This window comes from Neolamprologus brichardi, chromosome 23 (assembly GCF_056152115.1).
Source record: "Neolamprologus brichardi isolate AB-2024 chromosome 23, ASM5615211v1, whole genome shotgun sequence".
In the NCBI taxonomy this organism is placed as follows: Eukaryota; Metazoa; Chordata; class Actinopteri; order Cichliformes; family Cichlidae; genus Neolamprologus; species Neolamprologus brichardi.
Genome location: NC_142125.1, coordinates 14,563,849 through 14,585,994, shown reverse-complemented (window position 1 = coordinate 14,585,994; position 22,146 = coordinate 14,563,849). Strand labels below are relative to the sequence as shown.

At 39.3% G+C, this 22,146-nt stretch overlaps 1 protein-coding gene across 2 annotated transcripts in view; it reads left to right on the top strand.

The window, feature by feature from the left end:
- The window catches only part of tgfbr3 (transforming growth factor, beta receptor III), a 72,907-nt gene extending 52,864 nt beyond the window's left edge, over nt 1–20,043 (top strand). The window contains exons 8-17 of one of the 2 annotated variants that reach the window (XM_087836816.1): nt 787–964; nt 1,092–1,345; nt 2,099–2,248; nt 3,894–3,992; nt 4,466–4,654; nt 5,902–6,189; nt 7,457–7,577; nt 10,913–10,960; nt 11,494–11,595; nt 15,583–20,043. In XM_087836816.1, the coding sequence (XP_087692942.1) occupies nt 787–964; nt 1,092–1,345; nt 2,099–2,248; nt 3,894–3,992; nt 4,466–4,654; nt 5,902–6,189; nt 7,457–7,577; nt 10,913–10,960; nt 11,494–11,595; nt 15,583–15,701 (1,548 nt within the window). In that variant the 3' untranslated portion in view covers nt 15,702–20,043. Of the gene's footprint in view, nt 1–786; nt 965–1,091; nt 1,346–2,098; nt 2,249–3,893; nt 3,993–4,465; nt 4,655–5,901; nt 6,190–7,456; nt 7,578–10,912; nt 10,961–11,490; nt 11,596–15,582 lie in introns of both variants that reach the window. The other variant, XM_087836815.1, reaches the window with a different exon arrangement.
- Nucleotides 20,044–22,146: the final 2,103 nt, after the last annotated feature.

Genomic DNA, 22,146 nt, shown 5'->3' with positions numbered 1-22,146 from the left:
TGATTGGAAGATTACACCTTGTAAAGATCAGCGTGTTAAAGTTGTCATTTGTGCATATGCGAAACCGCTAACTTTAGCATGTAGCAGTGCATCACACAGCAACAGGCATTGCTATGATCTTCTAGCATTGTTACGTCCAGCTGAACTGTTCAAATAGAACCTAACATCACTGTTGTTTTTATTCTTTTTAATTGATGTTTACAAGATTGTAACATACATGGTGAATGTGTGTCTAAATGGTTGACTTTGAGTGTAACACTAGCTTACTGTAAACCTGAACCGGTTACAACAGCTGACATCCCTCAACCATTTATCTTAAACATCCAAAAGGTGAGTCATTTTTTTAGCTCCCCCACTGCTTACTTTTTGACTTTTACTTGACAGCAGCGGTACACAGGATACGCTGCTTGTGCAACCAATGTGTGAGAGATCGTCAGCTACGCAAGTGATATGATGGCCAAAATAAAACTCAGGCCTCGATCTGTCAGAAAGCAGGTTCTCGTCAAGTGTTGCTCAAGAGACTTGAATGTGTGGGAAATGGCTGTGAGAAAGAATCAGGCCTCCCTCACTGGGGGAGCAGCAGGGCAGGACGCAAATTTTTAGGAGCAAGCTAACATGTTGGTTTCTGAGCAATGATCGAGCTGCGACACGCCCATTACCTCACACTCATTCACATGATTCACACATGATTCATGCAGAATAAGTGCAGGACTGTACTTGAAGTTGAATATCTTTGATAAAACCTGAAGAGATGAGAAAGCATCTAATGAGAGTTCTATTCCACAGGCCTCTAATACAGTGACTGTTGGCTCACAGGCGCTAGTGTCCAAATCCCCCATGCAGCGCTTGCCATCAGGGCCACAAGCCTTAATCCAGTGGGCAAGCGATCTTGGCCACAATCCAGTCACATCTTACACCAGCACTCCCGTGGCAAACCACTTCAATATCCGACTTAGAGAGCCAGGTAAGCTGAAGAAGAATCACATTCTCCATTCATGATGAAGCATAAAACAAGCGTTCAATTGTAAAAAGTTGTAGGTGTAGTTTCCTGGATGCAAAATCAGCCTCATGAGGTTACGTGTGACTTCTAGATGTCGTGGATTCTCTGGAGAGCAAATTACCTCCCGAACTCGCCATCCTGCGTGATTCTAGTCCTCTTCCTGACGCTGGAACTCCACTGCGACGATCCGGTCTGCCGTTTCCATTCCTTACAACTGGGGGCATGCCTCCGCTGGGACACCTGCCCTACGAGCCCGATGAGCCCGAAATCACTTTGAATGTTGACCATAGTGTGCAGTGCAAAAAAGAAAGGATGGTGGTCAGCATTGACAAACAGAGTCTGCAGGTGAGTAAACAACCGGACATTCTCTGATTCTGCCCGGAGCCCAACAGGCTACAAATAATGGTTATTTTAAATATCGATGTATTCTATGCTTCTGATCAATGAGAAAGGCATTTTGTTGTTTTACTTTTGCGTCTCTTTTCACACGACACAGAGTCAGTGTGACAAAATGTGACAAGAAGAGCAGAAAACAACAAAATGGAGCTCATCCAAAAAGACTAGAAGCGTCTAGACCAATTAAAAGGCTGAATGAATGTCTTCTGCAGCGATTACAAAATACTAGCATAAACCTCCATGACGCTGTGTTGTTTATTTTCAAAAAGCACGCACTGTGTGCTGAGGTTGTTACCAAATAATGATGCTGTCTTGGTCTAATGGTTACATGTGGATAATTATGGAGACAGTTGACCCCACCTATCTGTTGTGTGGGGATAGCAAGTTTCAGATCTACAAAAGTGAAATGAGAAAAAGTAAATCACTGAAGCAGGCAGGGCTGTTTCAAGCATTTGGCGTCTGAACATAGGGACAGCTCAATCAGCCCACATCACAGAATGGAAACTGGCATAGGCTGTAATTGGGAGCTGGAGCTAGACCACCTTGTGGGATTTGTTTATTCCTGAGAACTCCAGGTTTTGCACAAGTACTTGGACTTTTTTCTCCTTTTTTTTTCTTTTTACAATTCTGAAAAGTTAATAAAGGAAAAGTGTTTTGATCTCCATCCATGTTTGTCTTTTTATTTATTTTTTCTTAACTTAGGCAAGCGGGTTTACAAATGCCAGCCTCACACTTCAAGACCCACAATGCAAAGCAACAGTCAATGCCACCCACTACACTCTGGAAACTCCTTTGACTGGCTGTCAGACCACCGAATTTACCATAGAGGATAGCACGATCTACATCAATTCTGTGAGTATATTATCTGGTGTTACAGTGTAGCTGAAATTACTTGAAAATGCCCTCTCTGTATATCAGACCTCTAGTTGCTACTATAAATACAAAGATATTATTTAATTTTAAATTGAAATAAACTACAAAACACTCTTCATTTTTTAAAAAGTCACTATAATTATCTTGCTTTATTTTAACTTGTCAACTTAATGAGAACAACTTAATGAGAAGACAATGAGAACATTTTAACAGAAAGGCTTTCAGCCAGAAAACTTTCTTTTCTACTTGTTTAAACTTTAGAAAAGATACTAGTTTTTGTTGAAATACACCCTTTACACAGTTTTAACCACGTGCCAAAGTCAAACTTTGCTTGTCTAAACAATTCCTGAGTGACTAACATATAGATGTGTGTTAGCCTAGGTTTAACATATTAAGATGTTAGGCTTGTTAAAGCATTGATATCTATGGGTAGTACAGAGCTGTGACACTCTGAAGTCAGGGAAAAATGTGCCCACTGTCAGAAAGCCTTTTTGTTTTATTTTAAGGTATTTTTAGCTTTAACTTGCAGTTTAATTACATTCAGAGAATAAATGTATTTGATTAGTTTAAAAAAAGATCATCATTTGAGCTGAAATACTCAAACACACATACTCTTTCAAAGAAAATAAATCACATTTTAAAAAAGATCTGGCAGAAAGCTTTGAAGGCTAATTTGATTAGATTAGTTGTTAGGGTGTTTTTTTTTTTTTAGCATGACCAGTGCTTAAATGTCAGCACTGCCATGGGAAATGCTCATTCAGAGGCTTGACACTTATTTGTGTCATAAATAAATATTTTTTAAATAAAGATGTCCACTGATAGCCATGCTCTTTTTGTGTACAAATGGAAACTGGAAAGATATGGACAATATGTGCAGGGAAAATGATTACATTTCTGACTCATTTTTGTATCTAGTTGTGATCACCTGCTTTTATGTGATTAAGACATTCCCAGTTATCTTCATTACTGTGGAATGCATTCATTCAGCATGTTTGTTCTAACAAGCAAGCATGAATCACTTCTACCCTGGCCTTTTAAAATCTTTTGTTTGGGGAAGTTTGGAAAAAACACTTTTTCTGTCCAGTGCAGATTAAAAACCCAGGCATAAGTCCAAGGTCATCTTTTGTGTTATCATTTGGACGTGCAGACAACCTCTGACCTCTGGTCAAAGGAGATTAATTTTCAATTGTCTGGGTTCCCACTCATCAAAGCTAATGTGTTTTGGCTGTTGTCCCCACATTGCTGTGATATGTTGATTTATTTCAGCAGTGGCACCAAAGGCAGGTCAGCAAACTTCAAAACAGCTCTGTTAGTGTCATTGAGACAGTCCTCTCTGTAAAGCAGCAGACTCATCTCAGGCCCTGACATGCCACTACTCCACTGAGAAATTAGAAATATGTCCTGTCTCACTGAGGCCACAGGACATTCCCAGATTTAAGCAAGAATGTTTTGCCGACCTCTCTTAACAATTCAAATCTCCGCCTGAATGAGGCAATACTAAGGGAGTAGAAAAAGGGGGAAAAAAATTGGAAAAAAATCTTGTGTAAACTTTCCGTCAACTGCTGATTGTTGTGCTCAGGTTTGTCAGCGTGGGATTAGTAACAAACTTCTCTTTGGTGTGCAGGTCACTGTAAGTCATGCTGAGACTAAAGATGGGAATAGCGACCAGAGAGGCCCCGAGAGTATGCTTCCCGTGAAAACGTTCGATTCATCCACCATATTGGTAAGACTCTGGAATCATTGTGGTCCTTTTTCTGTCAGATCTGCACTTCATTGCAAGGGGAAAGTTGACAAGTCGAGACTACTGATAAACTGTATCTCTATATGCGCAACTGCAGTAAATCATGCATAGTTGGAAGAAACACCAGTTTCCTACTGCCCCTTGGGCTGCTAGTAAAGACTCTTCTGGCTGCAATCTCCCCATCTTTCCATGATGTCCGTTTAATGAACTTGACCTTCCATTTTCCATTTTGAAGTTTCTCCATCTTTTCTCTGCTAGCTTAGTTTCCTTTATCTCATCCAGTCCTCGTCTCCCACTTATTGTTCTTGTTTATACAGTATCTCTTTTGTTCCTGGTCTGTCTTAATGTGGTCAAACAGTGACACACAGTCATGTGGAGTGAGAGCGCTTAGCCGTGGAACGTAACGTCAGAGTCCTGCTGATATTTGTTTTGGCTTTGCCTTATTCTTCTAACAGTTCAACTGCACATACACAAGAAAAACTAAGAATCAGGAAACCTCAGCTCCCAGGATTGTACAGGAACCACCAAGGCAACCAGTCAACAACATGACGTTTAACATGGAGCTGTACGACTCGCTGCCTATCAACAACCCTGCACGCCAGAATTTCTTCACCGTTTCACAAAATAAGAAAGTGTTTGTGGAGGTATGTTTTGCATTTATAATACATTACCTCTCACGCCAGAATACATGTTTGGTGTAAATGAAAACTTTTGGCAGAAAACTGCAACCATCTGCCTCCATCTGAGGCTTTAGCGTTTCCAGATTTAATCTCTTACCGAGCCCTCCGCTCGGTAAGAGCACTGTGACTGTTTCAAGCTAAAAAGCTAATAATTTCTTTCACTTCTTGCTTTTATTATATCACAGTTCTGCATGTCATCTGGCTAAAAATATCTGTTTCACTACAGTAATTATGCTAGTCATATAAGAGATAGCAAAGACTGAAAAGTCCTTTGAAGAGGTGATGTAGGATGACATCAGAATGAGATGCTTCACTCACAGCATGGACACAAAGCCAGTGTGCTGTAAACACAAAGTGCTCACAGAGTGTCTTTATCCTTCCCTCTTAAGTGCATTGCATTTATTTTAGCTGAGAAATAAGTAAAACATGACTAAATATATTTGTTTCTCACCTTTCAGGCAGTCGTTCTTGTTTTGTTTTGCATATCTTTACACTGGCAGCTATAAATACATCGCAATATTTCTATTAGAAGACTTATTTAGTCTATTTTGGCTCAGCTTTGGGTTGCTGCTGACAGAATTATTTGGCACTTTAGTTGCCACCAGCTGCCTGCTAACTTTTGAACTTCTTTTTCTGTTGTGGTTAGTAAAAGGTGGGATTTGAATTTTATTTTTGCTGAACAGCTGCTGGTACAGCAAAAGTGAGCTGAAGCATAAAACCAAAACAACGCTCTAAAAGAAACCAGAAGCTCATTAGAGCTGAGGGTTATCACCTTGACTGTGCCCCTTTTGTCCTGCCCAGTTTAACACGAAAATATTGATTGTTTCAGCTTTAAATTAGCATTTTAACATCTTGTAAATTATGTTTGTTTGTATTTGTGTTTATCATTGTTCCCAATTTTAGGACTAGGCTATAAAACACAATAATAATAATTTGTATTTATTGTTACTGCGATCTTCTTAAAATCTTCAAATACAAAATGACACCTTTTTCATTTTGCATGTTTTGTCCAACAAGATTACTTTGCAGACTTCTTCAGACAACAGCAGATTAGGTTTTCTTCCAAAAATGATTATATTATAAAGTAAAGCTCACATCAGATCAGAGCAGTATTGTGTTGCCGTTCAGTTTTGTCACTTCACTTCATGAAGACTCCTGTCACGACAACTGACAAATAAAATCTGTTTTTACTTGCCTCTCATCCACTCCAGATCACATCAACTGCATCAGATCCAGAACTGGGGTTCACCATCATATCGTGCTTCATTTCTCATGACTCCAATCCCAGCGTGTCTTTAGGGTACACACTCATTGAGACAGTTTGTCCCACAGATGCCTCCATCACATACTATCCTCAATTCCCTGTCCATCCTACAAAGATGGATAAGAAAACCTTCAGCTTCATCTTCAACTCAACTTTCAAAGTGTCCCTGCTTTTCCTGCATTGTGAGATGTCTCTGTGCTCAAAGTCATCTCAGAGGAATCTAAATTTACCACAGGTATGCAGAATAATCTTCCCCAAAGAGCCATTGCTGTGGTTTTTTTTTAGTCTCCCAGAGTATCACCAGTGTTTGTTTGAGCAGCCGGGCCTGTAGGAGACCATCTTTACTCCAGCTGACCTGCAACATTCAGTGTCAGGTCTGCCCCCAAACCTAAGCGGGAACCATGCATCGATGCACAGTTTCCCAAGTGGCCGACCACTGAGCAAAATAATCATCTTTTTTTCTCCCTCTGTTATTTGTTCTGTCTGGTGCAAGCGCTTTCTTTTATTTTCTGTAAGTCTTACCTAAATGTTACCCCCCCCAAAAAAAAAATATATATATATATATCTGTGTGTGTGTGTTCCTGTCTAGCTATCTTTGTGAGGACCGAAATCTGCATTCTACTATACTTGTGAGAGCCAACAGTCACTTGTGAGGACACACTCACCGGTCCTACACGTTTGAAGGCCTTTTTGAGGTTCAAAATGCGGTTTTAGTGTCAGGGTAACAATTAGGTTATGGTTAGGTATGAAAAAGAGTTCGATTTAGTTCTCTTTTGTTAAAGCTTTAGTGCACGGTCCTAGGGGCCGCTGGATCATCCATACTCTCCTTTAAAGCTCCTGATAAACTTTTCTGCTCCTCTTCTCCTTCCCTCGACGGTCCTCTTTGGCATATACTGTAGTTGTCCTATCTGACTGACTGGTCCTTATATTAAATTATTGTGTAAGAATTCAGCTTATGAGCTAACGGGAAGTGTGGTATATATAAAAAAAATCCTAAAAATAAACTAAAAACATTATATTAAAACCAGAAAGGCAGACAGATTCCTCTAAAGAATTGTGGAGGGGATTTAGGCTCCACAAAATGCTGAGTCTTATTGTGCTTTATTTTGTGCTCTTAAAATTAATTGTGAGGTTAATTACTTGTTAGTTTTCAACATTCCCACACAATCTTTTGTTAGTTTTTATAAATCACACATTTATTTGCAATCTCAGTGCAAGAGGAAACTGTCTAATCCATCTGATATGAATATAATATTTCTTATATAATTATTTAATTTTTTAAATATAAAAATAATTATAAGCTTATTTCTACCACTAATAGAGTCATGTTTTTTTGTTTGTTTTTTTTTTTTTTTTGTAAGGGTTAAGGATAGGCATTCATTTTTAATGGTTAGGGTAAGGGGCTAGGGAAACCATTATGTCAATGAAAGTCCTTACTAAGATAGCTGAACGGGGTTGTGTGTGTGTGTATTAATTTGATATTTTTTTTATTTTCTGCACAGTGTTTGCCACCCATTGAAAACTGTGATTCTCTCTCTGTGGACAATATCATGGCGATGATGATGAACAAAAAGGTCTCGACTCAACCGCTGGTTGTGATGGATGACTTGAGCCACATACCAGGTCAGTAAAAGCAAAAGCAAACATAATTTACATCTGTTTACACCAGGAGTTCAGTTGTGCTTGGAACTGTGACATCCACAAATACGAGTATGCACAGTGAAAGAAGCAATTCTGAAGGCAGAGGAACCGCATAAAGTCGATACTTGGAGATCAGACCAAACGACGGGATCACGGTCCAACATCTGGTCCTTATTAACTGTGTTGTGTGTATATGATTGTGTATACAGGTTCTTAGGCATACACATATGGTGTGTCTCCGTTTACATTGACATCTGTACACAAGAGTGTGTTTTTGGGTGTGTGTGTTCAAACTAGCATATGGCTGATAAAGGGGAGTGTGCTAACGCTGAGGCCCAGTTCTGCTGTGGACCAGACCATGCTGAGGGAGACATGGAAAAGAACAGTCATACGTTACTAAGATCCAGTTGTTTTCACTTAGGCCCTTCACTGTGGCCTCAGCTTTCCACTAGTGAGGGGGAAAATGAGGAGCGGTGGTCCCCTTGTTGGCTTTGAGCGCTCAATCAGAGCCTAAAGGTCCCTCGATGTTTAGTCACTCGTTGGTTCACACTCTTTATCGTAGCACCTCAGGGGGTGTAAGTACGTTTAGAAGGCAGGATGGAGACCTGAGGTAATGCCATCACATGATATTTATTATGACCTAAACCTAAATGGACTGATATAATCAGTGCCTTTTCTCTAGCGGACTGCCAGCATTTTTCATATTAGCATCTCCCTCTGAGCAATGACATCAACACGAGACCTGGGGTCAGTTTGAGTCATGTTTATTGGCTTGTGATTTGATGTAAATTAGATCATTTTAATTGGTGTAAGCTACAGCCCAACTGCTATTTCACAATGGTAGAAAATAGACTGATTACTCCTTTACCTAACGAAACTTGGTTTTGGTATTGGCTTGGTCAATCTCTGTGCTACAGTATATGTGTGCTATTCAGAATAGTGTTCCATTGTGGATTTGAACCCTGTATTTTGTTCGGGTGGTAATATCAGTTGTGATGAGCTCTTCATAGACCAAACAATTTATTGATTGATTAGATTCATTTTATGGCTTCTCCCAGTTGCAGTGTATGCACTGATGGTATTTTTCAGATCCTGGTCTTCCTCTTAAACATCAGTAATTTTATTAGCTTTGAAGTTCCTACTTGTCTGAGCTCTAGTGTGAGTCAGAGTTGTGCAGGATAATTCTAACCAGAAGTTTGTGGCTTTATTACATTTTAATTGGATGTCAGCCTCCAATGCTGGGCAATGATACTATATGGATGGAGTCACTTTTTAGCACAGACATGCCAGTGTTGATGCTGAGGATATTGGTGAACAGAGACTGTGAAATTTGAAGTAATGGCTGAGTGTCTAAGCCAAGCTAGTCCAAAGTGGTACAGGCAGGGTGCGCTGCATGCACCCCTATGCCAGTGCAGCGGGTTTATTTTCCATGGAGTAAGTAAACACACTTATGCCATAAACACACTGGAAAAAAAACCCCTCGAATTCAAAGAACACAAAGGCATCGCTTATGCTAGGATGGCAAACAAAATAAGCAGCCTTTTCAAGGGCCACGGTTCTGCACTGGACAACATCCCAAAAAGCTGAGTTCAATCTACAAATCAAAGGGAGCAACTTGTGGCCAACTTTGTGCATGGAAAAACATAACAGCCTCAAAGCTCTACCATCAAAATTAGATTTACTGCTTCACAACGTCAATAAATTTGATCCCTTTTTTATGGGTTCAGGAACGTTTAGAAAAACTTGAAAGGTATAATCTATCTGAGAGGCTGGCAGTGTTGGTTATATCATCATATCAGTACATGTAGTATTAATTTAGTTTAAAGTCTGCAAAGTGTAAAGGCAGAGGATAATTTTTTATATCACATTGGACTGAACAGGTTGAACTGCAGCGTTTAATATATGAACGCGTTCATCCTTTAGATAACTTTGTCTTTCTAAGTAACTGATTTCTCATAAAATATCTCATTTATTACTTTAAAACCAACTGAATGAGGCCCTCCATATGGTTTGCTGTATTCACTGGCCAGATGTCAAGAAGCTCACTTTATCATTAAAAAGATCATAAATATATATTTTTTTTTTTAGTTCTGAAAAAGAAAGGATAAACGTGAGTTAGGATTCATGCCTCAGCAGAGTATGAACAAAAGAAGAGAGTAAATATTCTTGCAGATTGTACACCGCACTTTAGGCAGAGCTAGTAACCTTGTGGACCTGAGCTGGGTTAAATAACATGTTTTGAGCTACGGAGTTCAACCTTTGCATGGTTTATAAGTTTGAAACTCTTCTGTGTTGAGAGTCTTGGAGCGACAGCTCTATGACGAAAGGCCAAAGTTGAACAAAAACAAGTCATTACGCAGGAGTGCTTCTTTCCATATCAGGCAAATTTACATAAATAAATGATGTTCATAGAGATATCAGGGCTGTTTCAAGTTTGGTAACAACATAAAGCTAACATAAATCAAAAGTTCAACTTTGAAGCAGATGTCTGGTTCTGTTAAAAGTAGAAAACAACATTCAAGACCAGTCAGATGTCCTGCAGAGAACTGTACCCTATAGACATCAAGGCAGTATTTGAAAGCACCGAGCTTTCAGCCTTGCACATGATCTTTGAGTCGAGTTAACACGAGAGCATTAAACACTCCTGTGCATTGCTGGGTTCAGTCTGTATATTCCTCCTTTATCTTCTGCTTATGAGGCTGCATGTGTTCATGGCCTCGACATTTTTAGCATAACAAGTCACCCGGGACAGATAGCTCCAGACTGAAGGGGAGTAGGGTGGCACAGAGGACGTCCTCTGGCCATCGTCCCCTCTGAAATTAAAGTCTTCTCTGATGACCTGTCATCATCCATTACCCGAGATGAAAACTTAAAAGTGTTCTGTCCGAGAATAGCAGCCATTGTGCCCCAGTCTTGGACGTATACCAGGTTTGCCTCTTGAGTTCGCCCGTACACAAGCGCCTTTGTATTGTTTGTTAAGACATTATTATAGCTAATTTCACTTTTGAAAGCCTTCCAGATGGCTTGAAATAAATGGGTGAGCATGATTGGTTGGAGTTAAAAGGTTCATCCGTTAGGACACTGCCGGCTTACAGAATAGCTGCTTTTTCAGCATTTTCCTGGTTCAGATTTCTGGATCACATTCCACAGAGAATTGCTTATCAACACACTGCAGTATCAGCAATCTGCTGCTCCTGACAGGCTGACTCAGAGCATGCATTGTGCTATTTTAATGTACCATAATTCATACTGTATACTGTGCATCTGTACATGCAATAGTCAACATATATTTAAACTATTATATGTTGTTTTTGCAGATCCTACATCAAAATTATCAGAAGAGCCACGTAAGCCCTCTCCTGATGGTAAGTATTATATGATTGCATTTTATTTTGCGTATGTCCATGTGTATATTAGTGGATTATATGGATCCCAAAAATGAATAAACTGCATAAGATAAACCAGTAAATAATGAAGCTATATAAGGAATCATCAGCTTAGGTCACTTAATATTTCATATTGGTCCTTACCATAACAGTTGTGATGCTCGCTGGACTTTTTTCTTTCAAATTGAAGAACGTAACTAGAATTTACCAGTAACTATGGATCTGTAGTTTGCTGATAACACAGCTAACTAGGCCAGGCAATAGTTGTTGTTATTTTTTTGTTTGTTTTTTGTAAATCATCCATAGCTACTCTATTAGAGTCCAAGAATATAGGCAATAGATGCAAGGGCAGTGTGACTGGGTAAAAGATGAACTTAGTTACGATTTCAGTTCCTAATATTTGTTTTCTTGTTTTACATATTTTAGGTAATTTATATTTGTATTGTAATTGTATGTATAATACACTTGTTTAACATTAAAACCATGTTGTGTGTTGGTTTGTTGTTCAGTAGTGTATGTACTGGACACTCCTGTGGTGGTGGGCATCGCCTTTGCAGCCTTTGTCATCGGGGCTCTCTTGACCGCAGCTCTGTGGTTCATCTACGCGCACACAGGTAGGTTCTTTACCTGCCTCTCCGTGGCCCCAACTCACTTCTCCACATTAATGAAAAGATAAGATGCAAAGGAATGCCTGAGGGTCTCTGTGCCAGAAATGTGCCGCTGTGATTGCCAAACATCCTGCTGCTGACAGAGGCCAGCTCACAATAACGTATTGACTCCTCTACTGTAAATATATCCTGTTGGTCAGCAGCAAGAGCTCTTCTCTTTCCTGCCTTTGAATGTTTTGGGGGCCATGTGGTGGTCTTTCTCAGTACATTCTCAGTACAATGGCTGGAGACGAGTTGGAAATTCCCCTTGTAGGGTTTAGTGGGCGCTCACAGGAAAAGACACACAATCTGTCCATTAGATGCCAAGACCTTCCCCTTCGTCCCCAGCCCGCTGACCCTAACTGACCTATGAGAGGAAGTGAGTTCCCAGCAGCCCACTGAGTTCACTGTTGCATAGAGCTGCCCTGTTCTTCTCTGCCTTAGTTTTTAACTGACTGACCTGTGAGCTCAGTGCGTTTTGCAGAAGGGCTTAGGCTGTTTCACTTTAGCATTCGGTATGTAAAGCGAAGGTTTTTTAAGAGCTCACAGTTTGGCAGTGTAAATCATTCTCCCAGGTAGTTACAACAATACAGGCACGTGTCAGGTTACAGTGCTGCAAACTGTTCCAGTCATGCTCTGTCACATTAATGAGTTTAGCTCTTTCTGAATATCTTTTAGACGTAAAGATCAGCTGTCAGAGTTTAGTGCCTTTATCTTTGTCACAATATTGGTATTGGCTTCTCTTCAGAAAACCACTTCACTTGTGCTTCATGGATTTTCTAGTGGGTGACCAAGAAAGAAACACAAATCTTTACATTTGGCTGGCAGTACATATCAAAGGTGAACACGCATGAAAAACAGAGGTGGAGATAGCAGTTAGGAGGAAACATGCATGGCGATGACTTTAAGGCACAAGTTCCTTCCATTATTAAAGTACACTTTTAGATGGGTGTGTTAAGCAGGATTAGTTGAAATGACCTTATATGGCAACACTTTCTGTCCCATGTTAACCCAAGAAAGTATATCCTCCAAAACAACCACTCAAAATACCACTTGAGAGCATATTTTAAACCAATGATGAAACAAGAAAACTAAACTGAGTCTATCCCCTCAGGGTCTGAGGACCTCTCAGAAAACAGTTAGATATAGTCCTTGGAATTATATTTTGGGTTTTTCTATCTATTACGATTTATTTCCCTACAAGGCATTCAGCAACATAAATGCTTTAACATCAACCTCACATTATAACCTTTGACAGTTTTCTCATTGTCTTGGCGCATATATTGTAGTCGGCTTGTAGGTTGCTGGATATTGCTGGAGCTGTTGTCACCTTGTGCAAGAATTTTGTTTTCATCCACAAAATGAAACCAACTGTTAAAACAGCCAGACACAAGGAGAAACTTCAAACATTATCTGCTCTGACATTCAATGACAATGACATTCTCAGACTCCGATGAGCCAAAATGTTAGGACCTCTCCTACCTAAGCAGGTCCAATCACTTGGAGGCCTAGGATGCTGCAGGACTTTTAAATGTGTCCCGTGTAATCTGATACCCACAGCAAAACCTGCAGGTTGAAAGTTGGACCCATTCGGATCAAACTTGTTCCAGCACATCCCACACACTGTCACCAGGTCATTGTTTGTCCTTCCTCTGACCGTGAGAACACACAACAAGCCTTGCTATTTCAGAAATGCTTAAACAAGCTCATCTGGCCATAGTAAATTGTCCCACCATCACTCATATCTTAAATACGTTACTAAGATAATCCGAAAACTCACTGTTTTATCTAACCTAAACCTAGACAGCCACACCAACTTTTCTAAGCTCAGTCAGAGCATGACATTGCATTCTGTTGAGTCACTACTGAAACACTTTTTTCACGATTACATGATTTTTGTTGAGCTGACTTTTGTATAAATTAGTATCAAATGAGTTCAACTCCATGATAAATACTTTATACGCCTCTTAAAATGAATTAAAATACTTTTTACTTATCACAATGTGAATGTGTCTTATACTTACTACATTCAAGACCAACGCTAATCCCATGGGCCCCTGCTTTACTTTCTGTTTAGTCCTAATTCCCAAATGTCGTCATGCTTAAAAGCTGGACAGATATGGTCAGTAAGAGACGGTTAAACATAACCATATTATCTTTGTCACATTAGGATTCAGCTCAAAGTTGTGCTGTACCTATATAAAACTTTGCAGAGCTTTGTATTGTTTGTTTCTGCAATATTACTCCACAAGCCTTTATAAAATTATAATGGCAACGTGGTCTTATAGCCAGAGCTATGTCGTTATTTTTAATGTAGAGTTTGTATGTTCTCCCAGTCCTACGACTGGGTTTTATGTGGAAGTTCTGGTTTCTCCTGCCCTTGAAAAGCATGCTTGGCTGATTCTGGCTGTCATGGTCTGGGAAAATTCTACCAAAAGAAATTCTGAATATTAACCAGCCCAAAGAACACCTCACAGAGATCACCACAGTGATCCTGCTGTAGAAGGAGTAGGGTGGAACAAGCCTGACTGTGCCATGAGTTGAATATAAAGCCAGCTAAACGGCCGGGTTCATTGCTAACTTTGTGTTAGCGTGCTTTCTGTGCAGGTGCATGCAAAGAGCGGATGTTGGGTGGAGAAGTTTCTGTCCTGGATGCTGTTACTGTATCCTTAGCCACTACAAAGACATTGTATGTTTGAATTTTTGTATCCAAGAGATACTGGGGTCAGTATTTTCCCAAACTGAAATCTAAGGCAAATTGTCCCTGAGTAGACATCTGTTACAACAACTTTCATAGAGAGTTTTCATTCACTTTATGTTTCGGTCAGATAAAAGCAGCCTTTATCTTTCCTATCTAGAAAGATAATATCAGACTTGGGAATTTAAATTTCCTCTGACAGATGAGGTGAATCCAAGTGCCTTTGTTTTGCAGCACTCTTGGTCCTGTGAGGGAAAGACTGCTGGCAGCCCTGTTCTGGTAAACATTAGGAGAATTGTGGGGCCCGAAAGAGGGAAAGGGATGCCTGTGGATACATATGCCTGTCATATATGCAAGCATATGTATAAAACACACACGACCTCTAGTACAAACTAAACTATCGATAGAACAATCTCTCTCCAGGAGAAAAAGCTATAATGCAAGCGAGGGACACACTGCAGTAGTAATTGTGCCAAATACTCAAATTAAACACAGACTTGGCTTTATTTCAGAAGCTGTTCATTGTCTGTCAGAGACAGTTTTTGGAAACAAACTCGAGCACTTCTATTTTCCCTTCATTTTAGCCATTGGATCCCAAGAGTTTACGAAATCAAATGCTTATTTAGACATAGAACAATAAACCAGTCATTGGTTTGAGCTCCGGTCACAGGGCCCGTGTTGTGTTTGTTCGCCTTTATCTGCTAAAGCAAGGCTAATTGGTTCCAGACAGAAATGAACTCTGTGAACGTAGAAACATCTTCTTCTCTTTGTTTAAAATATCATCTGTCAGATAGGATGCGACCATTTGTTTCTGGTCGTTTTGAGGTGGCATCTTTAGAGGATTACTTTTTAAAAACAGAATCTGTGGCAGATTATGGTTGAAAATGGTCAAAAATGAGGGCAGATGAAGTCCTGAGTTCTTTATACGTAAAAGTACACTGTTTTTCTTAGGGATAAAAGTACATTAATCCAAATAGGAATGCTCAGATTTTATACGGGCTTCAGTGAAAGCTTTATGTCAAGTGGCAGTTATAGTAAACAGTAGGAGCTTTATGCAGCCCATTTTTTCTGTGTGCAGAAGAACAATGGAGGCTCGACAGTCTTAGAGGAGTTCAATTTGTAGCTTTAACCAAATCACTTTGTAATGTTCTTGCCTACGGTTGGCTTTTTTGGAAATTATACTCATTTTTCCTCTCTCCCTCTGGTCCAATCCCCTTCCTCCTGTGGCCCCACTCCCTCTTCTGCTCTACATCTAGGTGAGACAGCTGGCACACAGCCGGTCCAGAAGTCCCAGCCTGCCTCGGAGAACAGCAGTACAGGCCACAGTATCGGCAGCATGCAAAGCACACCGTGTTCCAGCAGCAGCACCGCGTAGCCCAGCAGGATGCACTGCCAGGAAGTTCTGACGGTTCACAGGGACCGGTTTGTTATCTCCTTCCATGAAAGGAATTATTTTTGGGGACGTGACAGGACAGGAAAAAAAAGCATGATTACAAAAAAAAAAGAAAAAATAACACCTTAAGTCCTTGTGCTAAATTGGTGCCACTTTAAGCGTGTGCAGACAAATGAACTGTCTTGGTTATGTTGATGTGTGTTAGTTCTGAGACACAGCTTGGCAGCCTCATCCGAGAAACAGATGCAAGTTTATTTCAGACATTTCTTTCGAATCCAAATGCTGCTTTTTTCTGACCACAACACAGCCTTTTGTTTTGACCTTAAATGGTTTGATTGGGGCTGGTTGTGCTAAGCAGGTGTGCTCAGAGAGCAAGCCAACACAATAAGGCTGGAGTGACGTCAGTATTAGTAAGTGAGATGTTGATGGCTGGGCCGGAGCACGTTGTTTTATGACAGTGGAACCTAGAAAGTTGCAAGGAAGCAAATAAACCACTATTTTCATGCGGACAAGTGTGCAGTATGAACAAGTCATCATCTTGACTCAGAGATTATGGCTTTAAAAAGGTAGTCTGGGTATGAATGTGTTCAAAAGGGTAAATGCCAAAAAATGTGAATGAAAAATGTGAAAGACGTGCTGAGAAAATTCCACATTTTCGAATTGTTTGTACTTTTTAATGGATTCAGCCACACAGGCCGGTAAAGTATATTGATCTAATAGTGTGCTTTAGTAACTCTTGGTATACGCAAAGATTTGAGTTTTGGTTTCACTCAACTTCACAGGGGCATTATGGGTTCCCTTTTACTAGCTGTTGTTAATGGAAGACTTCAGCATTAAGAGAAATATTTGCTTATTATTATTTGAGATGATTGACACTTCTTTTATGTCTGTGTGTGAATTATAGAGCTCTGTTCAGTTGATGAGTGGCCTAGCTTAGCATACCTGGTGGAAATGAGTAGTTCAGGGGAGTGGTAGTCATTTCTAGGAAGAGTAGTTCCGGGTAATAGGCCTAAAACACTCAGTATGTTTAAGTCATGGTGAATATAAAATACAAAATACTAGGAATCAATATTTATTTGTGACAGCAAGACTATAATTATGACATGAATAATAACTAAATTATACAGTGGGCAGGCATTGTTTTGGAACTTATTGCAGGGAGTGATTGACTCTTTTATGTGTGAGACCTTTTTAATGCTAAAGTTACAAAAATGGCCATAAATTGATTTATGTGATTTATTTTTTATATCTCTTTTATGAAATATTATTGAACATTTTACATTTTATGTAAAAAATGTTACCCAGGCTCAGTTATAGGACTGAACTATCCCTTAGGTTTGTGGATTAGTGAGCATTAAATACTCTGTCCAAAAGTTTGGAAATAGGCCCACCAAACTAAAGCTTTGGACACCTAGCAGCTAGGCTATTCCTTATGCTAAACCTAGCTTATCACCAACTTTAGTGTAAAGCAATTTTTAAAAAAGACATGCTACTTTAGATCTTGTCTTTTTATGAAAAAAATCAGAAAAGTTAAAATGAAAATTTGGGACATTTTTAAGCGTGGCCTTTTTGTGCCTCATATTACTGATTCTTTCTGCCGGCAGTTTGTATGCTAAGCTATGCTAGTCCGCCACTGCCTTCAGCACTATATTCAATACTGATGCAACTCATGTTAAGCAAGTGAATAAGGGTATTTCTCGAAACGTTGATTTGCTCGTTCAAGGCCTGTATATTTTTGTATATTACTGTAATTACTCGTGTGTGCAAAGTAGTTTTTGTTTTTTTTTCTTCTTTTGAGTTTTGCTGGATCGTCAGCGTGAGCTTCATTAATCAGATTTTATAATAACAGAAACTACGTTAACAGTTTTGACAGTCATGGTTTTATATGGTAATCATGGTTTGGATCCCACAGTTTTAATTATTAGATAATCAATTGCCCGTCAGACCAGCAACCCCAAAGTGAAAGCAGAACATTTTTACATTTGAAAGGCTGCAAAATAAAGATTTAGTTTGTTCTCATGATAACGCGAGGATTAACTTTGTCAGTTGGCTGATGAATCATTGAACTCCTTATCAGAGAGTTTTTTGTTGTCATTTTTAAGAGATCAAACATAAAGTGTTTGGTTTTCCTTTTCCCAGATGTTTTTCTATGAATCTCGGCACTGACTGTGTGTTGAATAAGCTGCAGCTGAAGCTGACTTTTACCAACGTATAGTTTCCTGCCTTCTTCAAACTGCAGCACCACGATTACCCCACCGTTGATGAATGATTGCTGTATGTATGTGGAGGACAAACTGGGCCCTTTCCCTGCTATCATTTAACTTTGTAAGCAGTAACCAGAATGTGTATCATCTTAAGGCTTTTCATTTTTTCATGTAAACATGTATAAAGCTTTCTACAGAGAGTATAAATATATATATTTGTGTATAAAATTATATTTTGGAATATATTAACTAAAAGAAATTTATTGTCTTCTATGTGTGTACGTACTGTGAATTGTGGATTTGCTCATACATAACACACATTTGCGGGAGGATTTATTTACACTATTTCTTTAAACGTTATACCATTCTTTAGGACACTTTAATGAAAATGAAATAGTAGTATTTATAGTCAGAAAGGGACTAATATTTTTGAAAAAGAAATGTAAAAAAATATGTCATGATTATTTTCTTAATTCTTTCTGTTATTCGATGGGATGATGTGTCTTATTGACTTCATAAAGAATACAATAGAAAGAGATTGTTATTATTATCATATGTAAACAAATCTGGAATACAAATCTTTTGTTTAAGCACGATATTATTTTGTCAGATAGTGTTTGGGTTCAATTTTCCATGTGCCGCTTCTCGCTATTTTATATAAATTGTGTCAGATATGAAGTAAAGAAATCAGATGTTGTACATCTTAAGTATAAAGTTTATTTCACTAAAGATAAGCTGTAGCTATAGATGTAAAAATATATATTTTTCCACATAAAATTAGTAAAGGATGGAGTCCTCCCCATTGTTATATAAAATAACCCAGATACCCAACTTGTTTTGGTTCTTTGGTTGTCACAACAGTGACATATACCCTCTTTTAAGATAATGAAAAAAATATGAAATCATGCCTAAACCCCTGATGGAACAGTGGAAAAAAAAAATCAACCTTCAGTTATTTTGATAGTGGAAACTCAACTGTTTTCAATAACACCTGAGAAATATTTTTTATTAAGCTGTATTAGAAACACTCTGTTTGGAGCAACCTTCACAGCTTGTTTGTTTTATCGGGCTTTCTGCCATGTGTGTCCACAGCCAAAATCCAGCTAAAAGCTTTATTTGGTAAAGCTAAGTTATGCATATATGCAGCAGTCCTTTTGCAGAGCACTGTTGCTGTTAGCAATTAGCATAATTGTAAAAAAAAAACCAATATCCCACTGCAGGGTACAGTGATCATCCTCAGTGAAAGATCCACGCTCTGCAGAGTTGAAATGTGCCGCAGCCTATAATCAGCAGCCGTAGCGGGATTAACGCTTTTGGCATTCCTGTACTTTTGTGGTTTCTCTTATCGAGTGTGGCGAAGCCATTTTAAACATATAATTATCCCCCTCACCCCCCACCCGCCCTCATCCACTCATGCTGTTAAGCGCCCGAGCCTCGAGTTATGTTCTGGATCTAATCTTCTCATTTGAGATAATTTGGGGATATTTTTCACTCGAACTAACAATTCAATACAATTTGTGAGAGTCACTTTTCAAATACCAACATTCCTCCCTGAGTTTTGCCCCAGTGCAAGCTGGGAAAAGCTTCAAAACTTCCCCCCCTCATGAACAGGTATGGATAATGTCGGGTTTTTAATAAATACGAAATAATGCTGTGCCACACCAAACGTGTTACTGTAGCGGTAAAAGATGTGGCTTCGCTGAGAGACAGTAAATGCTGAATTCAGAACAGCTGAAAATTGGAGCATAAATCCATAGATTAGTTATGGATTACTAGTTAATGATTGTATTTTTTTAACCATTTGACTACCTCATGTTTTTCTATGAATGTGTTATTTGTGTGTCTGTATCGATGTGAGTGTTTGCTTTGCTATGGATTCTTTTTCTGGGGCCCCATTATGGTTTGAAAGCAGTTTCCCATTTGATTTTTGAAAGCAACCAATGTCAAATTACAACTTCCCCTTAATACCAAGACGGCCTTTTATTGGTGTTTGTACATGTGTCAAGCGTAAGTTAGCCGTTATTGTTCCCTTTGGTTTATAAAACTTTTTATATGCTGTAAATATGCACGACATTTGTATTCCCATTATGACCAATAAATGTTCATGATAACTCACGAAATTGTCATGGCTGTTCATTTTTTAGGTATTTAGTTGAGTCTTATTTGTGAGTGTACGTAAATGTGGGTAACTCCTATAAGGATGCAGTTTGGAACAATGAGCTGCAATAATGATGTGTTAGGCTTGGCTCTTTGGCGCTGAAGCCATGACTCGCCTCTGGTGAGCTCATAGCGTGATATAGACCATGTGGACCTCTGCCTTGAGGATTTCGTAGGGGGGATGGGGGTGACCATTGAGATGAGTGCAATGTGAGTCCTTAACCTTTTTTGTTTTTGATTAGGGCTCCTTAGAGACAGCTGTAAGCAGCCTGCCTTGGAGTAAACTGAAAAGGGAAAGAGGCCAAGGGCGAACAGTAAAGCAGCTCTTATGCCAGCTCAGTTTTGGCTCAATACGTCCACACGTCCCAAATCCTTCAGACTTTCAAGTTTTTGTTTCTGTATCTGTAATTTTTTCCCCCCAAAAGCGGCCCCACCGAGGCATCCTCAGGCTGCAACACTCTTGTCCAACTGGTGACTAATTTATTGAATTTTTCAACAAACGAATCAGCCCGTAGATTATGATGTCATTATTTTTATTTCCAACTTTCCATTTCTGGGTACCTGGAACACACATTTGTTGTTCTGTAGCTAATCTGTTTAGTCACTGATTGCATGTGGCCCAGACAATATAGCATGACAAATGCAGGATGAAATTAAAAAGAGCTGTTTTTTTTTCTTTTCTGGCTTTTTAAAAAAAAATTTTTTAAGCTGACAAGACTCCAAACACTGACGCTGGGGAGGCCAGACTAATTTAGACCAGACATCTGGTCCTAAAGTTGATTATGTGAGTTAAGTGAGAAGATTGGGAAATTTTTGGCTGTTATACAACAACAGAGGGGGATGAGACCAGATTAACAGTCTGTGGACCTACGCAGAGCTTTAGCAGCTACAGCATCTCTTCCTTTCTCAGGGCGGCAGGAAAAAGAACACATTATTCATAGATGAAAAGCAGACATGTTGTGCATGTGCTAACAAACCTTGCACTGAAAAAAGCAGGTCCTTAGTGTCAAATGAAATCTGATCTCATTTGAGAAAACACAGTTCTAAGAAAATCTCAACTGGTGACCACACAGTCACACTCATTGTAATATATTTGGTGCATCTTTTATATTATGTACCGATGATAATAAAGCCAACACAATCTATGGTGCAAATACTTGGGGGCAGAAGAGCTTGAAACGTTTTCAGGGAGTTTATTTTCAAGCAGCGTTGTTGGTGAATAAACGTGAATGAAACAACTGAAAATTCATTTAGATTTGCCACTAATGTAAGAGTGGAACTGGGCCTCTGTGTTGAGTGTCATATCATGTTTGTGCGGACTCATCTGATTTCCACAGGTCCTGGAATAGCACATATGGTCTCAATCAACTAATCATCGAACTCCAGAATATATATCCCCGGTCCTGCCACTCATTCTTACCATATTGTTCTGTCAACAGTGAGGCATTCCTTTGCTCACTGTTGGTTACTCCCCGTTGCTCATGACAAATGCGATCTCTGGCTCACCTCCCCTCCACACAATAAACCTTTTGTTAAATCTTGCAAACCTTTCCCGTGTTAAAATACAACCTGTTGCCATTTGCTACTTTTAGTGAAGGGGTCATTTTTACTGCTTCTGCAGCTAAAAATCATCAGTGTTTATTGGTAAACTGAAGAAGCTATTAGTATATCGGATGGAGAGCTCAGGTTGGGCAGTTTGGAGACAAATTTGGAGAGGCAAGGCTGAGATGGTTTGGACATGTGCAGAGGAGGGACATAATTGACAAAGGATGTTGAACATGGAGCTGCCATGGAGTAAAAGAGGAAGACCTCAGAGAAGAAGAAGGGTGTGTGTCACAGTTGAGGATGACAGAGATAGCGTGAGACAACAGCAGATGATCTTTTTAGATGAATTTTAGAATTATCTGTTGGCCACCGTACCCAAGGTTGTTCATTTTCAAGTTTAGAGGCAGTTAACTGAGAGTGGAAAATGCTTAGGTGCTGAAAAAAGATCAAACTTATGAAACTACTAAAAAAAAAAGTGAAGTCACAACAAAATGAGATAAAATTACTTCAACAAAACAACT